The sequence below is a fragment of the Miniopterus schreibersii genome (genome assembly GCF_964146895.1).
Source record: "Miniopterus schreibersii genome assembly, chromosome: 16".
NCBI lineage: Eukaryota > Metazoa > Chordata > Mammalia > Chiroptera > Miniopteridae > Miniopterus > Miniopterus schreibersii.
This window is the reverse complement of record NC_138116.1, coordinates 14735675-14747791: the sequence shown is the minus strand read 5'-3', so window position 1 is coordinate 14747791 and position 12117 is coordinate 14735675. Positions and strand designations below refer to the sequence as shown.

The window sequence follows — 12117 nt, the reverse complement described above, 5'->3', positions numbered from 1 at the left end:
ATGGGCCGGGGGGGCGGGGACGGGGGGTGTGCGAGCGGCGGGGCTGAGCTAAGCCGAGCCCACGTGTGACGGCTCTCGCCGCTGCCCCGGCTCCGCGGCTCGCAGAGAGATTCGGAGGAGCCCGGGCGGGGGGGCGGAGGAGGAGGGGGAGGAGGGAGCGGGAGATCTCGGGGCTCGGAGTCGGCCGCCGCTCCGCTCCGATCGCTGTGGGGCTCGGTTTTTTCGGGGGTGGGGGGGCGGGGGGGCTCAGATATGGAGGCAAATGGGAGCCAAGGCACCTCGGGCAGCGCCAACGACTCCCAGCACGACCCTGGGTAAGTTTCCAGCCGCTGCCCACCGCGCCGCCTCGGGCTCGCTCTCCTTGCAGCGGCGGGGACGGCGGTGCGCGGAGCCCGGCATCTCCCGCGCCCCCCCGCCCCTCCCGCGCGCTCCCCCCGTGGAAGTTACACACCTTTGGATTGCATTTCGCCGTCACCTTCTCCCCCACCCCACCTCCCGGCTCTCGCTCGCTCGCTCCCCCCCGCTTTCCTTTTAGCTTTTGTAAGTTACACGTCAAAATGGCCGATCTGACATCGGTGCTCACTTCTGTTATGTTTTCTCCCTCTAGTAAAATGTTTATCGGTGGACTGAGCTGGCAGACCTCACCAGGTAAGGGAGGAAGGGGGGGACGCCTGGGTCCCCCCCTTCTTGGCTTCTTTATTGCTCTTTGTTATCCCGGTGTAGGAACCCCCCCCCCGCCATTGGCTCCCCACTTCTCCTGTGCAAGGTTATTTTTTTTAAATAGCAAATCCTTTCCGAGCCCTCTACGCGACCTCTGTTGCCGAATTTCTCCCGCGTGTGCAAAAAAAATGCAAAAACAAAACAGAATAACAACAGAAAACTACTTTTGGTTTTTGTCCTTGATCAAAATTTGCATTGCTCCCCCCCCCCACACCTTCTCCCCCCACCCCCATCTCTCTCTTTCTCTCTCTACAGATAGCCTTAGAGACTATTTTAGCAAATTTGGAGAAATTAGAGAATGTATGGTCATGAGAGATCCCACTACGAAACGCTCCAGGTAAACCATTCCCTTCTGGATTTTGCCTTTATTTTAGAACAAAGTTTAAGTGTTATTTTTGGAGGTGTCTTCGGAAGTAGCTAAGCGGATTTAGAATGGGGCTCGGGCATGTGGCTGGTTTCCAACCTCGCTCTCTTCCACACCCGCCCCCCTACCCTCAAAGGTTATTATAAATTGGGGCTTGAACTCTGGATACAGAGATACCCGTCTCTCCGCTCTAAGTCCTTTTCCCGTCTCTTTTTCTTCTCCTGTTTAAAATGACATTCAGCTTCATTCACTTTACACACAGTCTTTTTTTTTTTTTTTTTTTAAATGTCCGCTTCTCCCCACTTCCAGCTCCCCAAACTCTCCCCCCCCCCCCCCCGAAAGCTGGATGAATCTCTCCTAAGTGCCGGGTTTCCATCGCAATAAAACAAAGCGTTAAGAAAGGGAAGGGGAGGAGGGGGAGAGGAAACTGAGGTGGCGAAAGAGTGGAGACACCAGCTTTTTCCAAGTTACCTCCAGCAGCCCTGCCCCCGTCCCACTTCCCCCGGTAACCTCGGTGTGTCTGCGGGCGAGGCGCAGGGTGTAGACCCCGGGGCGTTGGGAGGCGGGCCGTGGGGGGCGCGGGGGCAACTTTTGCTCTGCGTTCTGCGGCGGGGCTCGCTCCCTGTTGCTTTCAATGGTGTCACATTTTCTTGTTTGTCCCCCCCCCCTTTGTCTCATTTCAGAGGCTTCGGTTTCGTCACGTTCGCAGACCCAGCGAGTGTAGATAAAGTATTAGGTCAGCCCCACCATGAGTTAGATTCGAAGACGGTAGGTTGCTTTTCCTCGTTGTTGTTGTTCGCCCCTTTTCAGGACCGAGCTGAGCCTTGACAGCCCCACTTAAAGGGGCCGTGCCTTCTTTTGCTTCGGAGCTGAGAGCGGGGTACTTCTCAACAGAGCTTGCGAGTTGGCACGAAAGTTTGCTACCCTCGCTGGGTTGGGGGGTTTTCTTTTTAGAGCCGGTGGCACAGCAGCTCCAGCTGCTGCCAAGCTAGGCTTGGGGGAGGGGTCAGCTTGGGAGGGGGGGGTTTGCTATTTTCGGGCTAAGGGACCTTGCAAAGAAACTCCAGCAATGAGCAAATGCAACTTTTCTTTGTCAGCCGAGCACAGCACGCTGTTACCAACTGTGGCTGTGGGAACTGGCTTTCAGGAGGCACAGCCGGCTTCCTGGCCCAGGGGGCCAGGGGCCTAGGGGCCCAGGGGCCAGGCAGGATCCAGGGGGCGCTAATCCCAGGTCCAGGCAACAGGTTCCTCTTGGAGCACTCCGGGTTTGGAATGGGGTTTGAGAAGGAAAGGAGACCCTCCCCGGGCCAAGCTGGATATCCAGTGGGTGACTCCAGATGGCGTGAAATCTAGGGCTGATAAGGCCTTGAGTTTCAAAGTGATTTATTTTTTCCTTCTCCCCCCTCCCCCTCAGGTTCTTTATTCTGAGTGTGGGTACTTTTATAGTATTAGGAGGTTTCAAAGTCGCTCTTGAGGGGTGACATCTCTAGGTAGAGGCCAGAAGAGGAAGGGGAGAAAGAGTACCAGTATGAAAGAATACATCTAATGGGGGGAGGGTATGTGTAGTGTTTTATTTAGCCCCCCAGCGTTGGCTCTGTGCTCACCTCCCTTCCCTTTATGTCTTCTAGAATTTCCCCACGGTTTTTATACATCTGCCAAAACAGGGGCCCTGAGGTGACATTGGGATGCAGTGCGGGGCTGCTTGGGACTTCACTTCCCTGGTGGGGTAGTGAGACAAGGAGAGGGATATTGGCTTCTAGGCCCAGCTGCCCCTTACAAACTTGGGAAAGTCGTTCTCTGCCTCAGGCCCCACTTTCCTCTTGTCTAAAACAAGGGAGTGGAACTGAGGTGATTTTCCAAGTCCCTTTTCGCTTTAACACTGAATAGAAGAGAATTAAAAAAACAAAAAAACCCAAAACCTGGCCACTTTCGGTGCACTTGCATTGACTTGGCAAGTTTATTCTCTTTCTCTGATCAGAGGTCAGGTGCGTGGCCCCCTGCTCCTGAAGAAAAGACTCCACACGCTCTAAGTTGCTTTATTAATTGTACTGGATTTGTCATAGCCCCCAGTGCAGCCTTTTGGCACTTTTAGGCCATCTAATTTTAGGGATGATCGTTTGTAGGGTGATAATAGATATTTGAAAAATTTTCTTACTCTTTGGCTTTTCGGCTAGACATTTCAAAAAGCTAGTAAAATTAGAGGACTAACATTTCAAAGCAAATTCAGGAATGTACTATCTATCTCCTCTCCCCACCCCGGGTAGGAGAAATCGTATTTGGTTTCTATGGTGGCTGGTGGGTCCTGTCCCTCAGTATCAGGTGCGAAGCCTGCAGTTTTCCCTCCCTAATTGTTTGTAGACGTGTTTTAGTCACTATGACTTAGTATAACATAGCTTTTGACTTTGTTTCAACCGTTCAGTGCAGGAGGCAGAAGCGGTTGGTTTATTGACATGGAAACAGAGGATCTTGTTTACCGTTACCTTAAAAGCTTTGTTTAGGTAATGGCCATTCACATCCAAAATAGTACCCTAGTCTTTTCCTAGAGGAATTGTAGCTACAGTAAGTAGAGCTGTACCTAACTAACTAATGTTTTAATTTTTGGTAGTTTTCTCTTTTGTTCGTTTTTAAAAAAATAGTTGACAGGGACGTGCAAAAGGTTGGGATTTGCCATACTTACCTTGACCTGCCCTCTCCCTGAAAGATCTCAGCACACGGAAGAACTCTCATTGTGGAACAACACACTGTTATCTCGACACAAACAATACAGGAATTCTGAATTGGCTTTGGGTTTTGTAATTTTAGATATATATTTTTTTAGTGCTCCACTCTTCACGGCTCCCTACCCCCTCCAGCTCCTGGCCTCTTCCCCAACACACACGTCCCTCACCTTTTACCCTACAAACAAGATGACTTCTTACTGCAATTGTGTGCCTGTCAGCTAAAAAAAAAAAAAAGACTTGGGGAGTGTTTATGAAGAGACGTATCTGTCTTACATTGGGTCAACAGAATGGAAATCCACACCTGTTGTATTTCTCTCGTAGACAGCTCTAGTCAGCGCTGAATACACCTGTAGATGCGGTAATGTTAATCTTGATGAAAGGGTAGTTTCCTAGCTCAGAGATTTCTGTCTCTCTTAGTGTTTGAAAAATAATCTCTCATTTCTCAGGTGATGTTTGAAGGTAGAAAACAAACATGCTGCAGACTTTTGTTAGGTCTTTAAACTACCTTAATAAAAGTGGTAGATCTTTGTATGTCTTACCCACCAGGGTCCTAAGGGATGTGAAGTCTGCGAACAAGAATTATCTGTCGTGTGCCTTTCCTCCCTCTGTGCTTTTTCCCAGAGCATTATTATTATTTTTTTAACCCCATGGCAGAACTGAAATCAAGGTTCAGATTTACATTTTAAAAGGGGAAAAATCTTAATATGAGAGCCAAAGCTTATAAATAACTAACTGGTAGCAATATTCATGCCACTTTCCTGGTTGAATTTCACCCAAAGACTCATGACATTTAGAAATCTAATAAAAACCAACAATGGCAATGTATTTTTATTCCTTCCCTCCCCCTATTTTCTACTTAACAACTTTTCCCCAGCCTATTAGATTCAAATGCTTCCGTGGGAATTGTTTTGAATTTTAAATCCAGTCCCTGATTGAGACTCATGTTCTGTGAGTGGTCTAATCTAGGGTAGAGGATGTTTTCCTACTGGGATTGGGTTAGAGTAGGGGAATACCCTGATTGTTGCACTACATTCTGATTTCTTTTTTCAGTATTATTATTTTTTTTAACCCTCTCTTCTTGATGGTCTTTCTTTTCTAATTTAGGTTTAGGTTGCTCATAGATTCCACCCCCCACCCCCCCATGATTTTTAAAATCCAAGTGGATTTAGCTCATGTGTTTTCTTTTATTTTAATTTATTATTATTATTATTTTTAAGAACCAAGTCAGGCTCCATAGTTTTTTGCCACCTGTTTTCTTTTGAGATATAACTCCAGAATGAACTATCCCTTTGATTAATCTTAGGTTAACTTTTGCGAAAACGCGTGAATTAATTCAAGCAGAGCATTGCCTTGGATGTCTATGGAGTGTTTTTGGATGTTGTTGATTTTTAAAATTTTTGGAATCCCCAGCCATGTGTGTGGTTTAGTTCCTACCAGGGAGAAGAAATACCATCCAGTTACTATTGCTGGAAGATTCTTAGATTTAATTTTCAGGATATATTTTTTTCAGTGATGATGTTCCCATCTTTTCCCCCAGCCATGCATTGCAGATTAGATCGATGCAGGTACCTCTTACCACTCAGTATCTGTGGGAGAGAGGCCCTGGCCTACATAAGAACCTGTGAGCTCTGGTTCATGTGCAGCATCACACATTGAAGTACATGGTAGGACATTTCAGAGAGGCTAGCTCTGTTCTTACATTTTGGGGAGAAATCAGTAATGCTTGGATCCAAGTTTAAAAAACTTTTTTGGGTTGCCCGAGAAGTTGCTAAAAGCTGGGTTATAAGCCTGAGAAATGAGTGATTAATAATTAGGTAATTAATCATAAATTTTTTTCTCTCCTCCCAAGTATTGCAGTTGACTCCCACTTTTCCATTTTCTCCTAGATTGACCCCAAAGTTGCATTTCCTCGTCGAGCGCAACCCAAGGTAAGTAGGAGACTCAGTAGTAGGATTGTAGCACTCAGAGGTGGTTGCCAAGGATTCCAAGTTTCAAACAGAGCCCTGGCAATGCAGCGTTGAAGGCTGGTGCACACCGTTCCTTCAAGGGGACAGCATGTGGCTGGGAAAAGCCAGGCCAGGCGCTCGGAGATAACCTGCACCTGCAAGTCAGCCACCTGGAGGTGGGTTCTGAGCACACAGCTCTGGCAGGGACAAGCCTGATCCTAGTGGGAGGACACAGCTCCGTCTGGTGCAGTATTTATGCTGACGGGGAGCCCGTGGATGTCTCAGTCTCAGGTTGGTTGGATAAATCAGGGCACGCTTGAAACCCACGATGGTGCTGCTGCTCTGTGCAGGTGCTGGCACCTGGGCGGAGAAGTCCTGAAAAATGTTGTAAGCTTGTCTGAGTGGTGCTACAAGACTTGCTTAAAGGCTTCAGACAGGCCTTCGCTTTCTCAGAAGCGTGTCGCTAACGTGGCTTTCCCTGAGCTTGCCAGGCGTGGCCGTGGGAACAGCTGCCTGAGCCTGAGGTGGAATGTGAAGGGCTCATGGCTCACGTGTTAAATTCGCCCCTTTTCATTAAACTTTTTTTCTTTCCTGTGTAACATTGGACGAAAGACTTTATCTATCTGCACCTTGTGGCCTTGGCATTCTTTTAAGGAAAGGGGAAAAGGTGAAGCTTCTGATTGTAGGTCATAAAGGGGACGGGCTTTGGCTTTAGCAAACTCAGTTTATTTCTTTAAGCACAGTCTCCCAGAAGCGGAACCTTGTGATTGTGTGAAGGGGGCGATGGTTTTGTATGTGACTGAGGAAAAAGTTGGAATTGTGGGTGATATTCTGAGAATTTCAGGTCTGATTCCGCCGTGCGATTCCCTCCCTCCTCTTTTGCTTCCACGCAGTTCTTTCTTTTTTTCTTCCTTTCTTTCTAAGGAAACACAAATCCCTTAAGTAAATGGAGTGAAATACTTTAAGGCATTTTTTTCCCCCCTAATGTTAAGCAAATAATAGGAATTAATGAGCCAAAGAGGTTAGATTATTTCTGTACTGAGCATGAACTTTGGGACTGTCTTAACTGTGTAAAGGTTGCTTTCCAAACTCTGTGTGATCCGTGACATTTCAGAAGGCTTCCAGAATAAGCAGTGTTTCCTGGGTTTGGAAGAATTGCTGTTTCTTCCCTAAGTGTGAATCTTCAAATTTCCAGGTTAGTCATTTGATCACCCAGAACTAGGGTCAGATTAGCCAGAGGGAAACTGGAAAATCCCTGACTTGGTCAAACCTTGGGTTTGACTTGTTTTCTCCTTCCACTTGCCACCCCTTCCCCCACCTTTGTGTTTTTGTGTGTTTTTTTTTAAACCAAGAAGGCAGTATTTCATTTTAATACACCACGGCATTTGGTTTCTCAGTGATGCATTCAACTTGCAAACGAGACAGAAGAATTCTTAAACTTGTCAGTGTGTATGCACACATACCTTCCCCACTTCCACCCCCCCAGCGCAGAGTCTGGGATGTTTTAGGAGAATTGTCACACTTTTAGATGGGAACTTACATTAAACCAGTTGGGGGAGGACGTCTTTCCATGGGCTCCTTGGGATTGCGTAACAATACCTTGTTTTTTATGACACATTTTACAGAGGACTTTCGTATCCATTATCTCCATCTGAATCTCAGGTCCTGCGACATGGAGGAGATTACCTTCTCTCAGTGTCAGTTTGCTCATCTGTAAAATGGAAGTGATGACGGTGGCTCCTTCAGGAGGTGGTTGTGAAGAATAAAATAGCCAGGCACAGGGTGAGGCCCTGTAACTCATCGCCGTTACCACCACCGCTGTTATTGTTGGTTTTATCATTTTTGTTGTTACCGATGTTTGCAAGCTCTGCAGCCTGACTTTCGATCTCGGCTGTGCCATACTCTTTAGCTGTGTGAATTTGGGCAAATAACTGAACTTTCCTGAACCTCGGTTTCCCCATCTTGTCGAGTTTTTTTGTGTGGATTAAATAAATTAATAGAGGTAAAGTACTTAGGAAAAGACCTGGAGCAGTGTAATGCCTATGTGTTACCTGCCGTTTTTACTGTTATTTTAATTAGCCCCTCACCCCAATTCCGTGAGGGCCTGTAATAATAATGATATGAATTGAATTGAAGTGCCAGGCACTGTGGTGAGAACATTATGTGTATTTACTCATTTAGTCTTCACTGCTGTCCTATGAGGTGGGCAGTAGTAGTATCTCCATTTTATAGATGGAGAAACCAAGGTGCACGTGGGTTGAGAAGCGGTGCAGGGGACCCACCCAGGCAACGTGGCTTCAGAGCTGGGCCCTTTCCCAGTGTGTTGGCTTGTGGGGTGAGGGCACTGTTGTATCTCCTCTGTTATTGACAAGGAGGTGACACAGAGCGGTCATCAGGCCGTGAGGAACAGAACTACAGCCAGCATCTCAGGACTTCAAGGTTCCACGGTTGGGTGATTAGCCCAACCCCATGATATCACCCCATTGTGTGGCACCGTCTGGGAGCACCTCTCCATCTGATCCCTCGGGGCATCTTTTCAGATGGTTCTGGAGTTGCTCAACCCCAGGGAGGCAGCTGGGAAACTAAACTGGTGAGGTGTGTGGTGGTTGGGAGTCGGGCAGGGTGGGGGAGAAAGCTCCTTCCTTGTCCACTGTTATTTTCTAGTAGAATCTGAGCCCAGCCACGGGGATTTCAGACTCAGATTCGCGTAGGAGGCCAGAACCCGGCTGGCAGGACTAGAGAACTTTAAGTCCAGCCTTATTTATTTCTTGTTTATCTCCCTTCAATAAAACTCCTGTGTGTGCGTGTTAAGGTCCCAGGGGCAAGGTGAACTGTGCCCCTCCTTGTCGACCGGGTGAGGAGCTTGTAAATGATACGTCAGCGCGTGTGTTCCGGTTAAAATTCATTCCAGTGCTTTCTGGCCGCCCCTCCTTGCTGACACTCGCCAGAGAAATATTCCGTGGAGGTGTTAAAACAAGACCAGTGGAAAGAAACTGTAACTTAAGACGAAAGAAAATCCCTGGCAGTGAAGAACAGATTTCGGATTAGTACTGTCATAATATTCTTTAATGTATCATATAAATAAAAATCTGTTTTGACCAGAATTTTAACGAGCGACCCGAAGGAAGGGTTGTGAATTCTGCAGTTCATTGATCCCCCCCTTTCGATGTAAATGTTCACATCTCAATGGGCCTTTATTAGCTAGTCGAGGGGCGACTCTTCGGAGACTAGTGGCCGCTAATTAGTGAAGTGCATTTTGATCAGAAGAAGATGGGTCTGCTCTGTATCTTCCTGTTCCTCCGGATGATTATTTCATTTTGTGAAATATGGAAGAGTTTCCTGTCTATCTTTTTAAAAATTTAAATGGCCATTCTACTCTAGAAAGATGACTTAATTTGGAGCCGTTGGAGAAACGGAGATGATTGGGATCAGTCATGTCATAGAGCCTTCCGTCCCTCTGGGCAGACGTGTCGGCTGCCTGGGAGAGTTTCGCTCAAGCTTATGGGTTCTTTTTCTTGTGGGACAAACTGAGAGACTGCCTAGGATCTTGCAGCAAGAGTGAGTCTGGGCGTAACTCACCTTCCGCCTTCATTGTCCTGTGCATAAGAAAGCATTCCCTGCTTCCCTCTGTTGCCACTTTGCTGCTTAAGTTTTAGAGGCCAGAGCCTTATCTGTTGATCAAGGGGGACCTATTTCCAATTACCTTCCGTTGCAGCTGGTGACCCAAGATGAGTTGCCTAAGCCCCTCTTAGCCTCAGTTTTTTTGTTAATACTCACCCGAGGATATTTTTTCCATTGATTTTTTTTTTTTTTTTAATTATTAGAGTTGAAAGGAGGGAGGGGAGAGAGAGAGAGAGAGAGAAACATTGATGTGAGAGAGATACATCAATTGGTTGCCTCCCGCATGCGCCCCTACTGGGGCCGGGGATCGAACCTGCAACCCAGGTATCACCCTTGACCGGGAATCAAACCCGGGACCCTTCGGTGTGCGGGTCAGGGCTTAACCACTGAGCTACACTGGTCAGGGCAGTTTACTTCTCTTTAAACTAGGGAGAGTGGTGCTCAACCTGGAGGGGAATGCAAGAAGTTTCTGCCTGGAACCTGGCAAAAATGTCTGCTGATATTATTATTACTGAGTTACTTTTGTGGAATAAAAAAAATCATGATGGTGAAAATGACCTAAAAAGGATCTTAATTGGAACGTAAGCCCCCTGATGGCAGGGGGCTGTTGATGTGTGGTGGTTGGTAACTGTTAAACGCGTGAGTTGAACTCAGCCGCCTTTCAGTGGAGGCAGCGACACTCAGGGAAGTCCTGTTCGCTGCCCCAGGTCACACGGCTAACCGGCAGCAAGGCTGAGCCAGAAGGCAGGTTTTTCTGCTCCCCGGAAGGTTCTGTTGAGCAGGCCTCCAGATGGGTGCAGTGCAGCCCGGCGTCTTACGCACGCACCTCCTGTTCTGGGGGAGCGGTTTCTTGGCAGCTTCTCAAGGGCGAGGGGAGAGTTTTCGGCATCTGGCCTTCCCTGCTGCTGTGGGTCAGGTCATGCTCGCGTCTTGCCATCTTGGATGATCTGCAGCTGTCATCTCGGCAGCCACGGTTAGCAGACGCAGACCTCCGGTGGGTTTCTGGTCCCCAGCTGGGGGAGGAGGTGGTGTGTCTGCAGCCCTTGTCCACAGGGCCAGGACCCTGGGGGGCTGGTGGCTCAGCCCCTTTTTCGTTGGGGAGAGCAGCTCCTTCCTGCGTTCCGCCAGCAGCAGGTGTCAGCTTAGGAGGGAGGGGCACCTCGTCCTACAAACGTCCTTTGCCTGGATTCTGCCTTTCCTCACGTGCTTCTGTTTCAGTGTTAAGGTTCTGTGTTCTGTGCCAGAGGTTTTTGGCAGACAGGTGGGACTTCTCTGTCCCCCAGGAAGGGAGGGAGGGGGGAGGCACTCCGAAGGACCAGCTGACCATCTTGGGTGCCCCTTGAGGCAGCACCCTTTCTTCCTGTCCCATTTTGTATTTTTAAAGATGAACATTCTTCCACCTAAAGTGCTGAGAACACACAGGGAGAGGTAGCTCATTGTCTCTGTCCTCTTGTCCGATCCAGCGTGTTCACTTCATAAGAGCTCGTTTAATTGTTTTTAATTGCTGACTCTGTGTGTGCCCACTTTGGGGGGTTCAGCACACCCTCCATGGCTCCCTGGTGCCCAGGGGACAAAGTCTAAACTTCTTAGCCCGATAGAGAACGTCCTTCAGGATCTGTCTGGGGGCAGGGCCGGGGTCTTCTAGCTCATTTCCCGACTAATCCCCCTTTTGCTGCCTTGAAGCTGAGTGTCTCCGTCCTCCGAATAGCTGTCCTTTTGTGGATCCTGGTCTGCTCTGCGCTTCTCTGTGCTGTATAAAACACACCCCTCTTTCAAAGCCCAGTTTAAACGTTACCTTTTCCTCAACGCCTTCCCTGCTCCCTTGTGAACATCATACATGTTTCGCTGGATTTCCACAGCACTTTACCTTTTCTTTGGTTATGATCCTTTCGACCATGATAAATTAGCAAAAAACCTCCATTAGGCGTTATGCTAGGCACTCACAGTTCACCAAACGTTATTGAACACCTACTGTGTGCCAGGCACTGTGTGAGGTTCTGGGGACAGTGTGGAGAGTAAGACAAAGCCTCTGCCCTCATGGGGCTTTCACTCCTGGAGGGGCAAGTTAACAGTGAGTAAATGGACAAGCACATAACTCGCCGGTGGACGTGAAACCTGAGCAGGGTGGGAGTGATGGGAGGGGCAGGGCTGGATCATATGTTTTCATACAGTCCGTTGCCACTTTGAGTATTCAGTAATTATTTACCACGTTTCTGCTCAGCACCAGGGACTGTGGTGGGCGCTTCGTTCTGAGTTTTATGGTTACTTAGGTTCATGCCTTATTGCCGCCACTGGACAATAAACTCTGAGGGTACAAGCATATTTTACTAATTAAAAAACAGTTGGCTTTTAATACTGATCTTTTGCACACCTTGGATCTCCATTTAGATAGAATGAATGCAGAGGGACACAGGAGACACCATTCTTGTCTTCAGGGGTCTTACCTCCCTGCTGGGAGGAGGGGTGCGGCCTGTGTTCCAGAAGAAGATGCACCGAGCACAGTAAGAGAGGCAGGTACAGCATTTAGAGGAAGGAAGAGTGCGGGTAGCTTCTTGGAAAAGGTGCTCTTTGCCCCAGATCCTGAAGAACAGGTTGGGAGGAAGAATGGCAGGAATGCTGTTTTCCTACCAGGGACGAGGAGAGGTCAGGGCAGGCTGCTGTCGCAGGGTGTGTGTGCTGCAGAATGCTCTAGGGTGAGGCTTAGAGAGGAGGTTGGGGCTAAGTTGTGGAAGGCCTTGAGTGCCGA

At 48.3% G+C, this 12117-nt stretch overlaps 1 protein-coding gene across 6 annotated transcripts in view; it reads left to right on the top strand.

Moving 5' to 3' along the window:
- Positions 1-8: 8 nt before the first annotated feature.
- Positions 9-12117, top strand: part of MSI2 (musashi RNA binding protein 2) — a 338327-nt gene continuing 326218 nt past the window's right edge. For 5 of the 6 annotated variants that reach the window (XM_081161067.1, XM_081161068.1, XM_081161066.1 and 2 more), the window contains exons 1-5: positions 9-314; positions 608-648; positions 976-1057; positions 1768-1852; positions 5691-5732. In XM_081161067.1, the coding sequence (XP_081017193.1) occupies positions 253-314; positions 608-648; positions 976-1057; positions 1768-1852; positions 5691-5732 (312 nt within the window). In that variant the 5' untranslated portion in view covers positions 9-252. Of the gene's footprint in view, positions 315-607; positions 649-975; positions 1058-1767; positions 1853-5690; positions 5733-12117 lie in introns of those variants that run through there. The other variant, XM_081161069.1, reaches the window with a different exon arrangement.